The sequence below is a fragment of the Coenobita brevimanus genome, chromosome 21, assembly GCF_032717465.1.
Source record: "Coenobita brevimanus isolate Jiangsu-jjx chromosome 21, ASM3271746v2, whole genome shotgun sequence".
Classification (NCBI taxonomy): domain Eukaryota; kingdom Metazoa; phylum Arthropoda; class Malacostraca; order Decapoda; family Coenobitidae; genus Coenobita; species Coenobita brevimanus.
Genome location: NC_136974.1, coordinates 27,656,833 through 27,679,186, shown reverse-complemented (window position 1 = coordinate 27,679,186; position 22,354 = coordinate 27,656,833). Strand labels below are relative to the sequence as shown.

Below are 22,354 nucleotides of genomic sequence, written 5' to 3'. Positions count from 1 at the left end.
CAAGTGGATTGGTGAAGGGTTAGTGCCCCTTCCTGTAAAACAAATAACTCAGAGTCAAATGGCCACCTCTTACGGGATTATGGCGTCTGGCAATAGATAGATAGATAAACCACAAATAAAACACCATACTTTAAGGAGAAAATCACAGTCATAATAAAAAATAATGTTAGAGAGAGAGAGAGACAGTCAGTCAGGAGGCTTTTCTGCAAATTTTAATAATTCATAAAACCGCATAGACTTTTTATGGAAAGAAATCTACAAAAATGCAATTTCTATATGCAGAGAGAGAGAGAGAGGAGAGTGGTGTAGTGGGAGGGAGAGTTGTCATTTTCGCCTCTTCTCTAAGCCAATTAAGTTTCCCAGTACAAAGTATGGCAACACTGTGGGACAGGGACTCCCCAAGAGGGACAACGCCCAAATGCTCTTCATAAAATAAATGGACCATAGTACACAGTCAAAATTTCCGTGTCTAAATATACTGTAAGCATGCTAATCCAATTTATCCATTATAAGTTCAATATGGTTTGTTGATTTTTTTCTAGTCTCTTTAATGCAAACCCTTTTCTTTAAGGTCAGTAGTGTTCCCAGAATGCTTTTGATACAACTTAGAATATGATGAAACAACGTGTATGGATCTGTGCTATCTAAAGTTGCTGTGTAGCTACTTTGTGTGTGCTTATTCAAATGTTTCCATACAGGATCAGCTTAAGTTTTTGAGTTTTAAGTCTTTCTTGGGCCTTCTCCTTGACCTAAATATTGTTTTTGTCATTCTTGAATACCATATAATAAGAAATGTACTGAATTTATTGATACCAATATAACTTTTTTCTGGAAAAGTTGGATGATGACTGGGTGTGGAGGTGAAAGGCCATGAGGGTCAAATTTTGGAGAAGTCAGGTCCCCAAGTAATTTTCACTAGAAGTTCCATTCATTATGCACAGCTTCCACAAACATGTGCTTTTTCCTGGTTAGAAAATTCTCTAGCTGGACATATTCTGTGCATAGTTGTTATCTCAAAGGGATGATGAAGTTTTTTATTGATGTAATGCCACCATGGGGAGAACTGGTCATTTACCCAGAAATGTACTGGACATCATTAGTGCTGAGCCTTGGACTTCAACACATTGAGGGGATAATATGGGATTAGCTTTAACCATTTTTTAATAATCAGTCACAGGTAGTTACATCACTTACAGATATAATTTTTTTTTTTTTTTTTTTTTAATGGAAGAAGAATGTTCATATACAGAAAAGTATAATTCTGCCATTTGAATTATTCACAGCCTTGGGAAATCAAGATATGTGATTTAATGGTAGCTACAGAAAATCATCATTATATGTGACCTTTTTTGATGTTACTTGCCATTCAGTCCACAGCTCATTACTGGCACATACAGTACTGTAAAAATTGCCTGTTAAAATTCATTGGTAGGCCTACCTATAATACTGATTTGCCAGTTCCATCAACTTACAGAACCAACTGTATGGGAAAAACTGTGAGTATGCGGAGCACATCAGCAACCAGTGCAGTAAAGTACAGTAAACTTTCTTTATAGCAGTGGACCTTTAGCAGGCATTTTTCTATAATTTACATGGGCTTAATAATAAAAAATAAATAAAAAATCAAAACAACAAAAAACTAAGGTTTACTGTAATAATGTCTTTCTATAGTAATGTTGTCTGTCATTGGGTATCAGTGGGGAGTGCACTGGTGTTCATGGTGCAGCAACCAGACCTGCTGCCAAGTCCAACACAGCGTCTGGCGGCCATCACGGTGCTGCACGAGCTGTACCGAGGAGAGCCACCACCAACCAACCCATTCCTACCAGTCTTCGTCAGTATTCTGGTGGGTTCTTTGATTTACCCACATTAATTTTGCAAGGGCCATATTATGCTGGTACAAGCTGACATAGTAATGATGTTGACAAGCTCCCAATTTTTTATGGCATTGTCTGAAGCATGTGATGATATATGGTAGAATATTTATGACCTTCCTGTATTGTTGCTAACCACTCTTTGTAATGTGGGACAGAGGTTAATGATGTCTAACAGTTACAGATGTTCCATAAATGATCATAAAAAATTTAGGGCATGCTTACATTTTTACTCACCCAGGGTTAGTACTATAGCCATTAGTGTTTTCCAAGATTTTACATAGTAATAATTTCTGGTTGATGGGGGTGCTCACCATCCACTCACTCGATGCAGTGCTGCGCTTGGGTGCCTGCCCTTTCCTCTCTTCCATCTTTCCATACTTCCTCTTCTTTCTTTCCTTCATTCTTTCCTCTTCTTTCTGTCTGCGGGTGACTCTACACTTAATAACAAGCCGAATGATGTCCTGTACACCAGGAAACTATTTACTATGCTGGGTGGTAACCTATAACCAGATAATGGCACCTAGTGGTTTAGTGGGCAATTTAGGCACTCCAATCAGATTGAGCCTGTGCAGGTTTACAAGCTGCTACTCAAAAGTTCCAGTAATTTGAAAAGAGGGAGCTAACCATTTGCAGTTTTGCCTTCTGCTGCTAGGAGGAGTCAGCAGTGCCCCTTGTGTGTCAGTGTGGCCCCAGCCGTGTCTGTGAGCCAACATTTTGTTGAGCTACGCTTACTATTGTAACGTGGTGTGTTAGTGGTTTGGCAGTTTTGCAGTGGCGGACCTCATGGAACATAGAACCTGCATCAAGTTCTGCTTCATGATCAACAAGACAGCTGCAGAAACTCACCAGTTGTTTCAGCAAGCCATGTCCCAATGCAGAACATTTTTCTGGTACAAGCGGTTCAAGGAAAGACAAACATCCGTCGAAGACAATGGTTATTCTGGACAACTGTCAACGGCAACAGCACCAGAAAATGTCGGAAATGTTCGTCAGGCTATCCATGCAGATCATAGATGACCTCTCCATGATGTTTGTGATATGATTGGCCTGTTGTACGGGAGCAAGCAATGCATTTTGTAGGACGTGTTGGGCATGATACGCATTGCTGCAAAATTTGTGCCAAGACTGCTGAGTGACGAACATAAGGCACATCGCATTGCAGTTTGCAGGGAGCTCAAGAATCAGGTCAGCGACTATGCCACCTTCATCTCCAAGGTCATAACTGGTGATGAATCATGGATTTATGGTTATGACCCGTAGACAAAGCAGCAGTCATCGCAGTGGAAGTCTCCCAATTCACTGAGGCTGAAAAAAGCGTGTCAAGCTCACAGCAGTGTCAAGTCGATGTTGATCGTTTTCTTCAGTATCCAAGGAATTTGTTCACAAGGAATTTGTCTCACCCGGTCAATCTGTCAGCGGAAAGTTTTACTGTGAAGTTTTGCAGCGTCTGAGGGAGAACATCCGCCACAAATGTCCAGAACCGTGGAAGGACAAGGACCGGTCCCTGCATCATGACAATGCCCCTGCCCAGACATCAGTTGTTGTGTCCAGCAGTTCCTGGCTTCCACTAACACGTTCGTCATTCCCCACCCACCCCATTTGCCTGACCTTGCCCCCTGCGACTTTTTCCTGTTTCCCAATCTGAAATTATGACTTAAGGGCGTCGATTTGACTTGATTGAGGAGATCCAGACAGAATTGCAGGAGGTGCTCAAGACCATCATGCCTGAAGCCTTCCAGGGATAAATGGACTCGTGGAAAAAATGCTGGGACCACTGTATACACGCCCAAGGGGACTGCTTCGAAGGTGACAGTGAGAACTAGGAGGTAAGGTAATTTATTTTCCTACCATATTCAAATTACAGGAACTTTTGGGTAGCACCTCATATATCCAAGGGATGGTTGGGGTTCATTGCTTACATAATGCCACTCAGGGATGAGTGAGGCTGGTCACTCTCATCCTAAGTGTCAGGACCAACTTGCCTAGCCCCGGGCTCCCATGCTTCTCATGGGGAAACACTGGATTGAATGATGGATGGATGGATGGATTTATGATATTATTGCAATACTGAAGTGGTGGATGTGGTAGTGACCACCATCCACTTACAGTGTAGTGCTGCCTGCTTCTTCTTTCACCCTTCTTCTCATTCTTTTTCTCTGTCTGCCCTCCTCTCGTCCTATTTCCTTCTTGTTGCTTTTTATTGTCTTTTTTTTTTTTCCACTTCAGGCGACTACATACAGTACAGAATTATAATGGTTTCCTTGAACACGAAAACCATTTATAATGCTGGGTGGTAACCACATAATCAAATAAAGGGGTGATGTGGAGCCTACAATGGTGCCCCTGTTAGTTGGGTGGAAAGATCCAAATGTGGCATCCATCCAGGAACCAAACCTTCACTCTTTTCCCTTTGCTTCACCATAAAGAGGTGCTGTTTGCCACAAGGAAACATTGGTTAACTGTATGTGATGGCCTTGCAGGGGCAGTTGCTTGCCTGCAGTTGATGGGTCTCCAACCAGACAGGCTGGAGTTACTCAAGAATGCCAACAGTACTGAAATTTAATATATCACATAGAATACACTGGAAAATTATTATTTCAGTTTTATAGAGTTCACCATGACAGTCCATTACCTGCTTCAATATTGCATTGACTGTACCAAATTTATCTGTATATATGTATTCACAATCATGTTCTTACAGTCAGACAACAGGAACTGTTTCTTCTTTTATAGCCACATTAGCAGCTTAGTTACATTTTCACGCTTAAATTACCAGTAGCTATGTGTATCTGAGTTTTAATCCATGATTCTAGCCTCCATACCCAACTCACCCTATTGCTGACTGGGCATTTAACTGTCTGCACTTTAATATAAGATGGTGGGCCATGCATTGGTTCATCAGTGCAAAGACCATGTCTGTCCCAGTCAGATCACTAATTTACTAAACAGCAGTATTGTTCATGTCATAGTTTTTTTTTTTTTTTTCAGTTGATTTGCAGCAGCTAAGATTCCTGCATCATCTTGACCACTTACTAATTTTTCCTTATCATTTTGCTTTTCCACTGAATATTTCAAATTCGAGAACTGTTTAACTTGTCATTTGCAGCATTTTTTTTGAATGAATGACTCTTGAGTAGGAGTATGTGATGTGCAATTATTTTTTAAAATGTACGTTGTTTTGCTTGTGAGGTGGAGCCAAGATTCCAGGTGCTTTAAATGATATGTGAATAATTGTGAGCATGCTGTTGATAATTTTCTCACTTTCATACTTTCACTTTCTTTGTTTTTGGATGGTGCATCATGCCATTTTTTTATTAAGGATGAAGGGTGGGAATGACAGTGTTAATGTTTTCCATAGATTGAAAGGGAGGCAGAGGAAAAATTTAGCAAGGGGAGAGATGGAATGGGGCACAAGGGTTTAAGAGTAAATGTGGGTAAAACAAAAATGATGATATATAGGGCTGGTGGTGGTACTGTCATAGTAGGGGCAGAGTGGCCATGTGCAGTTTGCCACAAGGGTGTGGGAAGTAACTCCATCATATGCAGTATTAGTAATAAGTGGGTGCATAAGAGATGTACTGGTACTAAAGGTAGACTGCAAGATACTGCTGATTTTATTTGTGTGGTGTGTCAGGTGTGAAAGGATTGATCTTGCTGATTAGTCTCTTGAGTGTGTGGAAGAGTTTTTTTTTATTTTGGGGACATGTTATGTGCCAGAGGTGGGGCTGGAGCTCTCTTTGTGGCTAGGGTAAGGAGTGACTGGAGGAAGTTTAGGGAGCTGTTACCTCTCCTGACACTGAGAAGGCCCTCTCTCCTTCTTAAGGGATCTTTGTATAGGCATGTGTTAGGATTATAATGCTGTATGATTGTGAGACCTGGGCAATAAAGGAAGAGGATATTTGTAGGCTGAAACGTATGTAAATGATCATGATTGGTTAGATGTGTAGTGGGACCCTGAATGCAAGGCCTGGGGGGGGGGGGCTAAGTTTACGATTGAAGAGTTGAGAGGATGGATGGGACTGGAATGTATTGGTGCTGTGATGAGGAGGGGCAGTTTGAGATGGTTAGGGCATGTGGAGAGGATGGAGGATGACAATTGGGTGTGGAAAGTGAGAAGTGTGAATGTCAGGGGTAGGGTTGTAAGGGGCAGACCAGAAAAGAGTTGAGATGAGGTCACAGAGTGTGACCTCAGGAGTAAGGGACTGAACGGGGGGGCTGCCAGAGATCGAGCAGCATGGAGTGCCACCATTAGGTGACCAAGGCTGATGCATGCATGTATGTTGGAGCCTTTATAAATGATACAATATGATGATGATGATGATGAAAATGATGGAGATGATGATGATGATTTTAAAAGTAGTGCTGCTTCTGATGCTAGTGCTAATGATGATGATGATGATGATGATGATGATGATGCCATCTCCTAACTGCCACATTCTCTACCCCCCCTCCCCTATTCAGCATCCCCCAGATGATGCAGTGAAAGGGAAGAAGGTTGAGTATGCTGGCCAGCTGCCTCGCTTCTCACCCCCAGAGTTGGTCTTCCTCTCGGCGCTTATTATGGATAAGAACAGTAAGGAGGTAAATACAGAGAACAGTAAAGACTTCTACAGATAAGAACTGTAAAGATAGAAGCAAATAAGAAACGTGGAGGTAGATACAGTAAAGAGATAAATGCAGTGAGGAAGAGTAAATATAGACACAGATAAGAATAGCAAAAGTAAGTGCAGAGAAGAAAAGTAAAGAGAGATACAGCCAAGAACAACTGTGAGGTAAATGAAGATAAGAATGATACTGAAGTAAATGCAGAGAATAGTAAAGACTGATATAGATTAGTAAAGAGGTATAAATGCAAAGATGAACAGATAAGACTGGTAAATTAGTAATACAGTAGTAATAATAGTAGAGCAACCCGGTCTGTTAGCAGATCCATCAACCACAGAGAAGCAGCTGCTTCTGCAGGGCTGTCTTGTGCAATAAACAAGTGTTCCCTTGTGATGGAAATGACCACAGCGAGGCAGGAGGAAAAGTGTGGAAGATGGTTCGATGGATGCTGCAGTTAACATGGCACCACAGCAGGGTTCATATCATCGTGTTATTCAGTTTTATGGTCACCACCAGCATTGTAAATGGCTGCCTGGGTCATAGGAAACCTATACGCATGTCACTCAAGGTCGAGTCACGTATGGAACTAGACAGCACTTCACCATCAAGTAAGTGGATGGTGATTGCCACCACCTACCAAACAGTAAAGAGATAAATCCATAGAACAGTATTGACAGATGCAGATGAGAACAATGTAATGTTGAATGTAAAGAAGAGCAGTAAAGAGGTGCACACAGGTATGGATGAGAACAGTAAATCATCGTCATCATCATTATTTAATGGATTTTAAAAAAATCGTCATCCTCCCTAAAGCTGTCTCCAGTTAATAAAAGGGATCAAGCGAGACAGGAGAGAGAGGACAGGTGCCAGTGTGAAGGCATCATGCATGGTACTCAAAGGGTATCTTATACATTTTCATTTCGACTTGCCCCAACTCCTTGAATCTGTTTGTTGTTCTGTTTAGATTACCCTTGTTGCTATCAGTTTTTGTATTATACATATATACAGTATAAATATATATATATATATATATATATATATATATATATATATATATATATATATATATGTGTGTGTGTGTATATATATATATATATATACTGTATATATATATAATAATCCCTCCAATATCCGACGTAATAGAGCCATAGGCAGGTCTGGATAGTGGTCCTGTCCGGATATTGGGCCCCAGCTTCTGGACTTGTACTTATGGACCCTAACTCAGAAAAACACCTATACAACTCCCTCTGGACATGCATTGCACCTATTTAAGACCCAAATCACACCAATAAGGGACATAAAAGACTGAAATAAATGCAAAAGAACCATAAAATGAGGTTTTAGAGGTGAGTTTATACAATATTAAACATTCTGAGTACTTACAATTCCCTGGCTCCTGGACTGGTTTGAACCGCCAGTTTGCAGTCCACAGTTAATCCTCTGCACTCTAAATTCTAATTTCTTAACACTGCACAACACTGTAAATTCCTGTGTGTTCTAGTGGCGAGGTATTGCAGTTTATTCACTGGTTATTCACAAAAAATAAGCACCTGTGGCTTGCACTGCTATGAGCATCTGCTTTCGATCAGAGTTAGACTGTGACTGTGGCGGGGTAACAGAGTTGCCAGATTGCAACGGCCACATTACCAATCTCCTCAACTTTCATTACGAAATTTAACTTTTCATTACCAAATTTGTGAAGCTAGCATTTATTCTTCAATAATTATATATACAAGTGGAAATACATGTAATCACTCTCCTTATAATTAACACCATGTTGATTGTTTTCACGCTATGTAGGGTAGCAGATTAATCAGAGAGAGCAAACAATCCACCATCTCCATCCTGTGTATCCTCATACATGTGAAAAATCCATTTGGTAATGCATTATTCTGATTCATTACCAAACGAATTTTTCATTACCAAATTGGCCCACACTTGGTAATGAAAAATACCAAATGGCAACCCTGACAGGGGAGGGGGGAGGGGGGAGGGGAGAGGAAAGAAGGGGTGAAGAGACCATGGTGTAACAGCTGTTTGGCGCCAGGCGGCAATTTCAAATTATGGGTGGGAAAAAAGTCAGATTTTTTTCGAAATTTTTGCAGTTTTTGGCCCATTTTGGGAATACTGGATCCCAGGACGATTATGTCCGGTTAGTGGGGATGTTCGGATATTGGGCGTTCGGATATTAGAGGGATTATACCCACCTCAAATCGACTTAGGACCTAAACACAGAATTGCTATGGGAGAGTTGTCTGTCTTTGTTTTGTGTTTCCACCTCTACCAAGTGAATTTTTTGGGCAAGAAGTAACTGGCAACTCTCTGGTGTTGGCGAGAGGTGGTGAAACACTCAGCCTGTCAGTGTTTGCCCAGAAGTGAGAATGGGAGTATATGTTCCCGTCACTCCAAGCTTGCACCTCCCTCTTTTTTGGTATGCATTACCTTTCTTTCAGTCTTTCCATGTCCTTCTGCCTACAGATGACTTTATGCTCTCTTTTCTTTCTTTCCTTCATTCTTTCCTCTTCCTTCTGCCTGTGGGGACTCTACACTGAGTGACATGCCAAATGGTTTCCTGTACACCAGGAAACCATTTACTACGCTGGGTGGTAACCGTATAACCAAGTTTTGGTGCCTGGTGGTTTATTGGGTAATTATTGCACTCCGGTCAGATTGAGCCAGTGATGATTTCTATCCAAAGGGTGGTTGGGGTTTATTGCTCATGTAATGGCACTCAGGGATAAGTGAGGCTGGTCATTCTCATCTTAAATATCAGGACCAACTGCCTAGCCCTGGGCTCCTACGCTCCTCATGGGGCAACGTAGGATTGGCTGATGGATGGATGGATGGATTACTGTTTGCCCAGTTATTTTTCTAGAGTCGAGTTGTCGTGCCTGCAAAGTACAGTAAAACCTTGATATAACGGACTTCAGTATAGCAGACTTTGCTTTTATCGGACTCGAGGAGCCAAGTGGACTAAATTCTTATGTGTCAGGAAAAGTCCAATAAAGCCAGAAGCAGTCCTGTCTTGGAATAAACGAATAAACAAACAAACAGAGGAGATACTATAACATTGGTCCCTCCTCTTTCTCCTCCTCCATTCCTTCCCTTCCTCGTCCCTCTCCGGTGAGAGAGAGAGAAAGAGAGAGAGAGAAAGGTGAAATTGAAAATGAAAATTAAAGTAACTGGAAATGAGTGTAAAAGTGAGGGTGAAAGAGAGCACACAAGTGAATATGGAATGTCAAAGTCAAGAGACAGAGAGGGAGAGTGAGTAAATACAGAAATGACAAGTGGCGTCCCCTTGGCATAAACAGATGAGGGAGATAGGCATAACCTTGGTCCCTCCTCTCTCTCTCCTTGTATATTCTCTCCCCTTCTGTCTGTCTCCGGGAGAGAGAGGTGAAAGTGAATGAAAAAGTGAAGGTGAAAGTGAAAGTGAAGGTGGAAGGTGAAAATGAAGTCAAAAGTGAAAGTGAAGATGGAATGTGAAAATGAGGGTGAAAGTAAACGTGAATGTGAAAGTGAAGGTGAACTAAGTGGAGAGTGAAAGTGAAGGTGAAAGTGATGTCAAAAGTGAGTGAAGGTGGAAGATGAAGGTGAAGGTGAAAATGAAGGTGCAAGTGAAAGTGAAAATGAATGCAAAAGTGAAGGTGAAAGTAAAGGTCAAGGAGAAAATTAAGGTGAAAGTGAAGGTGAGCAAAGGTGAAAATGAATGTAAAAGTGAAGGTGAGAGGAAAGTGGAAAGTGAAGGTGGAGGTGAAGGTGAAAGAAAATGTGAAGGTGGAAGGTGAAAGTGAAGGTGAAAATGAACGAAAATTAAGGTGAAAGTGAAAATGATTGTAAAAGTGAAGATGAGGGTGAAAGTAAAGGCCAAGGAGGAAATGAAGGTGAAAGTGAGGGTTAAAATGAATGTAAAAGTGAAGATGAAGGTGAAAGAAAAGGTGAAAGTGAAGGTGAAGGTGAAAGAGAAAGTGGAAGTGAAGGTAGAAGTGAAAGTGATAGTAAAAGATGGGAGGGCAAAAGTAAAGGTGAGTGAATAATTGTAAAGTTAAATGTGAAAATGAGAAAGTAAGGTTGCAAATGAAGGTGAAATGGAAATTCAAAATGAGTGAAAGTGAGTGTGAAGGTGAAGGTGAATGAAATGAGCATGGAAGAGAATATGAAAGTGAATGTCAGAGTAAACTGAAAGTGAAGGTACAAATGAATGGGAAGGTGAAGATGAAAGTGATGATGAAGACAAAAATATATGAAGCAAAATGGAAATGCCCAGTGCGGAGAGAGAGAGAGAGAGAGAGAGAGAGAGAGAGAGAGAATAAATGCATGAATGACAAGCAAGCCTCTGTGCATAACAAAAGGAGGAGGAAATGCAGGGGGGAGTCCAAATGTCGCTTTTATCGGACTTTCGCTTTTTTCGGACTGGCTTGAGCCTCAATTAGTCCGATATAGTGAGGTTTTACTGTACTGCTCAAGGGATGAGAGGGTCCGTATCATTGCATGGAGGCAGGATAATGTCCCTATCAACACAATTTGTGAATGTACTGGATGCGCAAAGTCAACCGTCATGAATATTCTTGCTGCAGCGCACGGCCTGCCACCTGATGTCGCACCAGAGCACAAGCATGGTGGTGGAAAGAAGAGGACGGCTTCCAGAGGTACAGATATGCTTTTGAAGAGGGAAGTAATGAAGATTCCTCGACTGACAGCATCTGAATTGAAGAGAATGCATCCCGAGCTGTTACAAGATGTCTCATTTCGAACTATCCAACACCGCTTGCAGAAGGAGCTGGGTTTGCCAAGCAGCACTGCAGCCAAGAAACCGCTTCTCACTGACCTCATGAAGAAGCAGCACATTCAGTTTGCCAAGAAGTATGCACACTGGACATCGGATGAGTGGAGAAAAGTTATGTTTTCCGATGAAAGCACATTTCATGTTCTCCAGGTACATTCTGCCGAGGTTCATCGCCCTGCTTCCCGTAGTCGATATGACCCTACTTACACGGTGCCGACTGTTAAGCACCCACAATCAGTAATGGTATGGGGATGTTTCTCAGGTGAATTGGGAAGGGGAAACCTCTACTTTCTACTGTGATATACTTGATGATGAATGGTGGCCAGTACATTCAAGTTCTGAAAGATCATTTGTTAAACTTTTTTGCTATTCATGGGTGCAACTTTTTTTATGTGCGATTCAGCTCCATGTCACAAGTCAAGAAAGGTGACAGTATGGCTTCAGAATAATCGGATTGAGGTCCTCATCTGGCCTGGCAATAGTCTGGGTCTAAATCCAATAGAAAACTGCTGGCCAGAGATGAAGAAAATCATGGCAGAGAAGAAAACACCCAATCTGGACAACCTCATAACTGAACTGACAAATGTTTGGTGCAAAGAAATGTTCTTAGATTACTTTAGAGATCTAAGTGATTCCATGCCACTGGACTGGTCCAGAAAAACAAGGGAAACATGATTTCATAATAATGACTGGCATTTCGTGAACAAACATTGTGATATACGATGATTTCTGTGTTTTTTAATACCTTGTTGGGGGAGGTCTTAAGTCAGATTGCGGTAACTGTATATAAATATATATAGTATATATGCCTTAGGAAAGGCTTCTTGCTTTGAAGGGATTTAGTAAGGCCATGGCTAATCCTTCCAGTTTGAAAAGTTTGTCCAAAGGAGAATTAAATCATCTGAAGGTAGCAAGTGCAAACTAAAAAATGCATCCATCAGATTCAAGGGCTTAACTGGTGTTCTGTACTGTATATGTTTCTCCCTTCTTGAACTCTTTGGCTATGTAAGGCTTGTCTGTTTCGGAAGTGGTCAAAGTAAATTACTTGTACCTTAGTTCTACCATTTCCAATGCTGCATGGTGACCATATACAGCATGCTCTTATTTTACAAAGAGGATGAGTTTATAACAAATCATTCTCATAACGATTTATCATATATTGAGTCAGGTATACCTCGAGTTCAGTCAGAATACATTTTTTGGTCTAGGGTCAGCCACCCAACAAATGCTAAAGCAAGTTTCCATTCCTCCTAAAGTGGTCGTTATGATACTTAACTGCACTTCAATACCACCAAAAGTAAGTCTAAAAATAGGCTTTCAGCTCACCTAAACTGGAAATTATTTCACTTCACTGTGCCCCACTTGCTGCTTGAACTCCACCACACTATTGTTGCATCACTGACACTAACACACCTGAAAGTGATGAGCAGAAAGGCCATCTTTGAACAAATTATTGTAAACTTAAACTTGTATGAGGATGATCATATAAGTGAAAATAGCAGTCCTATATCAACCAGTGAGGCTTTGTACAGGATCATAATCATCATAAAAGAAATACTTTTATCTGTCTTTCTACTGGATTGCCAGACTCCTCAATCCCTTAAGGGGTGGTCACAAACAGATCACCTCCATGTCACCCTGTCCCCTGCCACTTCATTCCCTTTCCCCCAGCTCACACCTCCCTCTCTCACATACCTCTCACCTCCATCCCTCCTTTTCATCCTTGGCCTCCCCTTTCCTCTTCCCCCCTCCACCTCGCTCACATACACTCTTCTCAGTTGTCTCTCACTCTCCATCCTCTCCACATGGCCAAACCACCTCACTGTATTTCTCCTAATGCCTTTTGTCACATCCACAGCCACACCACAATGCTCTTTCTTCTCCTCCTTTGACTCAGTCTGTCTCTCCATGTAACTCCACATGCTCCTCTCAAATAACTCATTTCCACTGCACTCACTCTTGACTTGCGTCCTTCCAACAAGGTCCAAACTTCACTTCCATACGTTAAAATTGGTATCACAATACTATCATGCAGCAACTTATTTACATCTTTGCTCACTTCCCAACTTCTTATCTTTGCTTTCAGAGAACCAGCAACCTTTCTTCGTTGTTGTACCCCTTAAAGCTCTTCATCCTTCAAACTTTCATCCTTAAATCCCCTCCACATGGTGCCTAAAACATTCCCCGAAACAGTGCAAGGAACATGTCAGGAAAATGCTAGTTACATGCTTCCTAACATGCCACAAACTTGTTCGTAAACTTTTCGCACTGATTATCCCGAAACTTGTTGCCAACAGGAAATGTCCACACCAGTGATGGTAGCATGTGTCAAAACAAGTTTATGGGTATGAACGTCCAAACGAGAGACCTCAAACATGTATGCAAGCATGTCCTAAGCAATGTTTTGAACATGCTTCAAAACTTGTTTCAGGCTCATGTGTATGGGGCCTTACTCATCACCCTACCCAAGTACTTAAATGCACACAGGTTTTCCATTTCCCCATCATCCAATGTCACTATACATTCAGTGACTTCATTTCTCTTGAAGACCATGACTTTATTCTTCCCTACATTCAGCTTTCCATTCCGTTTCTTACTCTCCCAAACGCATTCGCCAAACCTTCCAGTTCCCCTTTGTTTTCACCTCACAGTACAGTATCATCTGCAAACAACAACACAGGAAGTTTCCAAACGCCGCCCTCTCACATTAGCGCCACTCCATCATCCACTGCTCTACCTTGTATCTCTTATAACCCCATCTGTATGCAGATTGAACAACCAGGGAGACATGACACATCCCAGTTTCAATCCAACGTTTGTTTTTGTTTTGTTTTGTTTTGTTTTTGAAGGCTCCAACATGCTTGCTTGTGTTGGCCTCAGTCACCCAATGGCGTCTTTCCATGCTGTTCGATCTCTGGCAGCTTCTCTGTTCAGTCCTTTAGCGACTGAAGTCACACTTAATGATCTTGTCCCAGGTCTTTGGCCTACCCCTCGCAACCCTTCTCCTAATATTAACGCTCCTCACTTTCTGCACCCATTTATCATCCCCCATCCTCTCCACATGCCCAAACCACCTCAATCGACCTCCCCTCATCACAACACCAAGACACTCCAGTCCAATCCTACATCTCAACTCTTCCATTGTAAACCTAGACCACGCAGGCCTTGCACTCAGGGACGCACTGCACATCCACCTAATCATTATCATTTCTGTACGTTTGAGCCTGTGAATATCCTTTACCTTTACTTCCCAGGTCTCACTACCATACAGCATTATACTCCTAACACATGTGCATACAAAGATCCCTTAACAGTGTCATGAGAGGCAACAGCTCCCTGAACTTCTTCCAGCCACTCCCCACCCTAGCCACAGAGCTAGCTCCAGCCCCACCTCCAGCACATAACATGTCCCTGAAATAAAACTCTTCCACACACTCAAGAGACTCACCAGCAAGTTCAATCTTTTCACTTGGCCATGTGGAGAGGATGGAGGGTGAAAGAGCATGGAAGTAAAAAAGTTACTACATGACAGTATTGTGATACCAACTCTAACGTACGGAAGTGAAGCTTGGACATTGTTGGAAGGACACAAGTCAAGAGTGAGAGCAGTGGAAATGAGTTATTTAAGAGGAGCCTGTGGAGTCACGTGGAGAGACAGGCTGATGAATGAGGATATAAAGGAGCGTTGTGGTGTTGATGTGGATGTGATAGGAAGCGTTGTGAGGAACACACTGAGGTGGTTTGGCCATGTGGAGAGGATGGAGGGTGAAAGACTGACGAAGAGAGTGTATGTGAGTGAGGTGGAGGGTGGAAGAGGGAGGGGGAGACCGAGGATGAGATGGAGGGATGGGGTGGAGAGGTATATGAGAGAGGGGGGTGTGAGTTGGGAGCAGGGTAGTGAAATGGCGGGGGACAGGGCGACTTGGAGGCGATTTGTTTGTGGCCACCCCAAACGGGATTGAGGCGTCTGGCAATAGATAGATAGATAGATAGATTGTCACTATCCATTTACTCCTTTTCATTCCCATCATCATTTGGTCACTTTTTACACTCCATTTCCTTTTCCTATCATTTTGACCACCCGACTTTCATACACCCTCTGCATCAGCCTCACTTACATCATCATCATCATCATGATTATCATCATCATCTTCATTTAGTGTCCTTCTCTTCCCAGTGCCGGGGTTGGACGTGATATGAGTCATCTCCATCTATCTCTGTCCTCCGTGTCTTCTTCTCTTATATTTAAACGTCTCATATCTTCCCTAACCACTTGCCTCTAAGTTCTTTGGTCTTCCCACTGGTCTCCTTCCTTCTACTTCCAGCTCCATAGCCCTACTCAAAATGTTATCTTGCTCTCTTCTACTCACATGACTGAACCATCTCAGTCTCATTCTCTGAATCCTATCCTCTGTGCATTCCCCTCCACATCTTTTTCTCACCTCCTTATTTGACACTCTGTCTCTCCACTTAACTCATGCCATATACCTCAGCATCCTGTGATCACAAGTCAACAGGAGCCTCTCCAAATTTGCTGTCAGTGCCCATGTCTCAGCAGCATACAGCAGCACAGGTCTGATGCAGGCACAGTAGATCCTTGCACAGTGAACCAGCGGTATCCCCCGGTTCACTAACAGACCGGCCAACTCTCTCCAGTTTCTCCAGGTGCTTGTGATAATGGTCCTCACTGCCGCCTGTGCTGTGCCCTCACAACTCATGGTGTCACCAAGATAGCAGAACTGGTCTACCACCTCCAACACACCACCCTCCACTGCTACCACCTGTGGTCTCACTACTGGCCCTCTAACACATGCTGGACACCTGAAGTTCTCTCCATCTCTCCTTACATTCCTGAGTCCAGAGAATCTGCCATGACACCACTTAGAGCAACCTAAACACCACACACAGTTGACACCTACTCCCCCTCCACACATTCATTTTGTTTTGTTTCGTTTTTGAAGGTTCCAACATGCTTGCATGTGTCGGCCTTGGTCACTTAATGGCGGCTTTTCATGCTGCATAATATATGGCAGCCTCCCTGTTCAGTCCCTTAACTCTGAGGTCACACTTAATGACCTTGTCCCATGTCTTACTCGATCTACCCCTCACAACCCCACCCCCAATATTAACACTTCTCACCTTCTGCACCCATTTATCATCCCCCATCCTCTCCACATGTCCAAACCACCTCAATCTACCTCTCCTCATCACAACACCAATACACTCCAGTCCCATCCTACCTCTCAACTCTTCCATCGTAAACCCAGCCCCCCAGGCCTTGCACGCAGGGACGCACTGCACATCCACCTAATCTCTGCCATTTCTGTATGTTTGAGTCTGCGAATATCCTCTTTCTTTACTTCCCAGGTCTCACTACCATACAGCATCACACTCCTGACATGCTGCATACAAGGACCCCTTAGCACGTAGGGAGAGTCCTCTCAATGTCGGGAGAGGCAACAGCTCCCTGAACTTCTTCCAACCACTTCTCACTCTAGCCACAGAGCTAGCTTCAGCCCCACCTCCAGCACATAACATGTCTCCCAAATAACAAAACACTTCCACACACTCAAGAGACTCTCCAACAAGTTCAATCCTTTCATGCCTGACAATCTCCACTTGCTCTCCCCATCACACTGCACACATAACATCGGCATTATCTCGCAGTCTACCTCTGATACCACTACATCTCTTGTGCACCCATTTATCACAAACACCGCACAAGATGAAATTACTTCCCACACCCTTGTGGCAAACTGCACATGGGCACTCTCCCTCGTCTCTGACAGTACCGCCACCAACCCTAGATATCATCACTTTTGTTTTATCAGCATTTGCCTTTAAGCCCTTGTGCCCCATACCATCTCTCCACTTCCTAAATCTTTCCTCCGCCTCCCTTTCATTCTCTGCAATCAACACAAAATCATCAGCGTACAGCATCTTCCACGGGAGTCCGTTTCTGAAGTCATGTGAGAGGGTTTCAAGTACCATGATAAACAACATGGGACTCAAAACTGACCCCTGATGCACACCAACATTCACGGAAAACTCATCACTCAAATCTCCATTCACTCTTACGAGGGTGCGAATACCCACATACATGGCCATAACCACCCTAACCAGCCACTACTCGATCCCAAGCTTTCTCATTGCCCGCTTCACACCCTTTCTAGGGACTCTGTCAAAGTCCTTTTCCAAATCAACAAATAGAAAATACAGATCCTTTTTCTTCCCAATATATTTTTCTGAAGCTGTCAAAAAATGACTATGGCATCAGTGGTCCCCCTGCCTGTCATAAACCCAAACTGCATCTCATCAATATTCACTATTTCTCTAGTCATACCTTCTAGAACTCACCTTCATTATCTGATCTAAAAGTTTTATACCTCTATAATTTCCTCTTTCCAGGGCATCACCCTTCTCTTTGTATGCATTTACAATTACACTCTTCAACCAATCATCTGGGACAACACTATCTACCTATTGCCAGATGCCTTAATCTCGTACGGGGTGGCCACAAACAAATCGCCTCCACGTTGCCCTGTCCCCCTCCATTTCACTGCCCTGCTCCCAACCCACACCCCCCTCTCTCATATACCTCTCCACTCCATCCCTCCATCTCATCCTCGGCCTCCTCCTTCCTCTCTCCTCCTCCACCTCACTCACACTCTCCTCATCAGTCTCTTACTCTCCATCCTCTCCACATGGCCAAACCATCTCTGTGTGTCCCTCCTAATGCTTCCTATCACATCCACATCCACACCACAACGCTCCTTTATATCCTCATTTGTCAGCCTGTCTCTCCATGTGACTCCACAGGCTCCTCTTAAATAACTCATTTCCACTGCTCTCACTCTTGACTTGTGTCCTTCCAACATTGTCCAAGCTTCACTTCCATACGTTAGAGTTGATATTACAATACTGTCATGTAGTAACTTTTTCACTTCCATGCCCACTTCCCTGTTCTTATCACTGCTTTCAAGGAACCAGCAACCTTTCTTCCTTGTTGTACCCTTTCAAGCATTTCACATATATACTGTATAGAATCATATTTATCAGGTCAGTGACTAACCTCACCCCTATATCTCCTGAGGCCTTCAACATTTCGGCAGTCAACCCAGACACACCTGCTGCCTTCTCCCCCTGCATCCTGCCTATTGCCTCACTCACAGTAGCAGCGTCAATCAAAGGCCAAGGGCCAAACACTGGATCTGCTGGCTCCAAACCTTCCCTGTCCCAGTCAGATTCCTCATTCAACAACTGGCTTTAATGGTCTCTCCATGCATCGTTAATATCACCACTGTTCACCACTACCCTTCCTTCATCATTCTTCACCCACTGCTCACCTATGATATCCCAATTATCCCTCTTCATCTGATTTGCCACCTTAAATATCATATTTGTCCTTTCCCCTTGATTTAGGTTATCAAGTAAAAGTCTCTGTGACTCAGACTTCGCCCTATATACCTCTCTTTTGGCCCTACGCTTGGCAGCCAAGTATTCCTCATTGTTACCACCCTTCTTTCACTCCTGAAAAAGCCTTCTTTTCTCCCTAACTGCAGCTTCTACACCCTCATCCCACCACCAGGTTACTTCATGTCTTGGTGTGGCTCTTGTCCAACTGCATATTACATCAGTAACTCTCAAGAGGTTGTTCTTGAGTCCTCTGTACTCTTCATTAATGCCTCTGTCTAAGGCTCGCTGTTCAGCCACTACTCTCCCCATCTCGCTATAGAAGACATCCATTACTACTTGGTTTTCCAGCTTCCATATTTTCCTCCTGGGTACATAAGTCCTCTTTTTCATTACTCGTTCTTTAAGCACCATATCACAAATCAATAGTTTGTGCAGCTGCACACACTCCTCACTTCATATAACTTTAACATCCCTCACTAACCTCCTATCAGCCCTCCTGACCAGTAAATAATCAATCTGACTGCTATTTCTCCCAGACTCGTACGTAATTAGCCTACTCTTTCTTTTCCTAAAATGTGTGTTGCACACAATCATGTTCGTTGCCTCCCGAAACTCAAGTATCCTTTCCCCTTCCGCATTCCTTATACCATACGCACCACCCCCATGTACTCTTTCATAACCTTGAGCTACTTCACCTACATGACCATTTACGTCCCCTCACAAAACCACTATCTCATCATCCTCCATACCAGGAACTACACATATTAAGGCATCCCAAAACCTGTCCTTCTCTACCTAATCCAAACCTACCTGTGAAGCATATGCTGATTTAATTGCAGTCATCATTCCTCTGACCATAATTTTCACTACCAATATCCCATCACTTACTCTCATAACATTCATAACATATTCTACCCATTTCTCTGGAACCAACACACCCCACACCCCCATATCCATCTGTCCCCCCTGCCAAAACAACTTATAGTAGCAATCCTTCCCAACAATCTTTCTGGCTGATCCACCCCTGTACCAGACTTCCTGCAAACATGCCACATTCTCCCACCTCCTACTGAATGCCTCAACGACTTCCCCTGCTCTTCCCCTCAAACTTCCCTCATTCCATGAACCCACTCTCATCCCCTTGGGCAGTTTAATGTCTTCAGGCTTGCTTTGAATCTTATTCTTGTGTTTAGTCATAGTCAGTAATAATAATAATGGGGTTAGACATACCACAGGCCCCACTAACTGCAGAGTCCCAGGTCCAGGCAATGGATCTGGGACCCCTAGCCCACCAGCTTATCAGTGGCTGTGGTAGTGACCTCGGGGCACCCTGCCAGGACAGCAGCAGGGACACCCTCCAAGCACGCCTTGGCACTGCAACTGTCCCGCCATTATACACCCACTGATAGGGCAGCCTCCTGGGGCGCTACTCCCAGGTTCGGGCCCCTCTGTATTGGGTGGAAGTGGCAGCCTAGGAACCATAATGCAGCCTAGGAACTGCAATGCCCTGTACCCTCTAGCACAGGCTCGAGCCCCATCTCCCCCAGACCCATGATCTATGCTGGCAGAACCCCCATAACGCCCCCCCCTCCCCCAAAAGTCCGCATGGATATGTTCCTCTCTGTGGTCTCATTGCTGGCTCCCTTCCTACCACCATCAACTTTGTCTTTGATCTGTTGACCTTCAGTCCTCATGTTTCCATCTCTATTCTCCACTCCTGAACCATCTCCACAACTCTCACCTCCGACTCTGCTCTGAACACCAGGTCATCCGCATACATCAGCTGCCATATGCTATGACCTACCTTTCGCATCACTGGCACAAACAAAAGAGGGCTTAACGCCAACCCTTGGTGATCTCCAACTCCGATGCCAAACTCCGACGTTCCTGCAATTGCCGTCACTCTTGACTTTGAATTTGTATACAGAGCCATCACCAACGCAACCAGTCGCTTGGGCACCATCTGCCTCCTCAGTGCCCACGCAGTCACTGTCCTTGGTACGGTATCATGTCGAAAACCTTTTCCAGGTCCACAAATATGTGAAACAACTCTTTCTTCTCTCCATACTTCTCCTGTTCATGTTGAAAATGGCATCCAGTGTTGACTTACCCAGCTAAAATACAAACTGGTTCTCGTCAATCTTTATGATCTCCTTCAACCTTGCCCCCAAGATCTTCTCCCAGACTTTCATATTATGCTTCAGTAGCCTCACTCCTCTAGAGTTCTCACATTTCTGCATATCCCCTTTTCCCTTATAGATGGGGGTGTTGTAGCTTTCCCGCCACTGTTCGGGCACTCTACCTTCCTCTACTGTTGTCCTAAACATCTTCAGCAACTCATTCTCTCTTGTTTCTTCAGCTCCCCTCAATAGTTCACTGGTGACTCCAGATTGGCCTGAGCCCTGCTTCCCTTTATTCCTTTTAATGCCTTCTGGATCTCTTCCTTTGTGACCTCCATTATCGGTCCTTCTACTTCTCGTTCCTCCTTAGGCTGATATTCATTCTCTTCATTCAGCAACTGATGGAAATACCTCCTCCACCTTTGCATAATGTCTTCCTCCTCCACCATAATGTTTCCATTTCATCTTTAATGAATTTTGCTCCACTGATATCCTTCCCTTCTTTCCTCATTTGTTTTGCAATTCTGAACATGCTTCTTACTCCCTCTTCACTATTCAGACTCTCACTCCACTCCTGCCATGCTTGTGCTCTTGCTGCTGCCACTGCTCTCTTTGTTTAGTTTGCCATCTCTCTGTAACTTCTTTTACTTTCTTCTGTTTTGTCTCTCTGCCATCTTTTAAATGCCATTACTATTCATGCCATTTCCTTTTCTTGTCCCATTCCTTCCACTCATCACATTCATACCTACTGGTACTTCCCTCATCAGTCTCTTACTCTTCCATCAGTCCATAGCCTTTCCCTATCCTTTCCTACCACACCACTTTCGTCCTTAGTCTCATTCTTCTGTGGATGCATTTTATTCCCATTTCCCATCCAACTGAGACTCCTTCATACCCACTCCATATCAGTCTCTCCCTCCATTTCATTTTTTTTTCCCCTTTCCTTTCATCCACCTTGTTCCCTCAGACTTTCATGAGTCTCTCACTTTCCATTCATTCCATATTAGTCAGCTATCCCATGTTATAATTTCACCAACAGCTGCTCAAAAGGACTGCCAGCCAAGTGATGAGCATGGACCCTTCTAGTCACCCTTCCATGTGTGACACTTCAGTCTTGAGGCAGGCGCTGGCTGATCTCCTAGCTGAACGACCTGATACTGCCAATAGTGCCATCCCTGTCGTGTACGCCTACCCTCAGCATTCTGCCAACTCTGGGTAAAGTGTTGATATATGCTGTAATTTAGGCATACAGTTAGTTGGTTCACTTGAATTTGTTTAACTGTTAAGTTGCTGATGAATTAACATCATTATCTAAGTTGCTTGTAATTCATTTTGAATAGGGTGCCGAAGGTGAAAAGTGTGAATGTCAGGAATAGGGTCATGAGTGGCAGACTGAAAAATACCTGGGACAAAGTCCTAGATTGTGATATCAGGGATAAGGGACTGAATTGGTAGGCCGCCAGATATCGAGCAGCCTGGAAGGCTGCTATTAGATGACCAAGGCTGACGCATCTAAGCATTTTTGAGCCTTTATAAACGATAGGAACGAA

General features: G+C 43.4%; 1 protein-coding gene across 1 annotated transcript in view; it reads left to right on the top strand.

The window, feature by feature from the left end:
* Positions 1-22,354, top strand: part of Not11 (CCR4-NOT transcription complex subunit 11) — a 191,012-nt gene that overhangs the window by 9,350 nt on the left and 159,308 nt on the right. Inside the window, exons 3-5 of the mRNA XM_080266707.1 lie at positions 1,698-1,846; positions 6,339-6,458; positions 21,844-22,019. Of these exons, the coding sequence (XP_080122833.1) occupies positions 1,698-1,846; positions 6,339-6,458; positions 21,844-22,019 (445 nt within the window). The remainder of the gene's footprint in view (positions 1-1,697; positions 1,847-6,338; positions 6,459-21,843; positions 22,020-22,354) is intronic.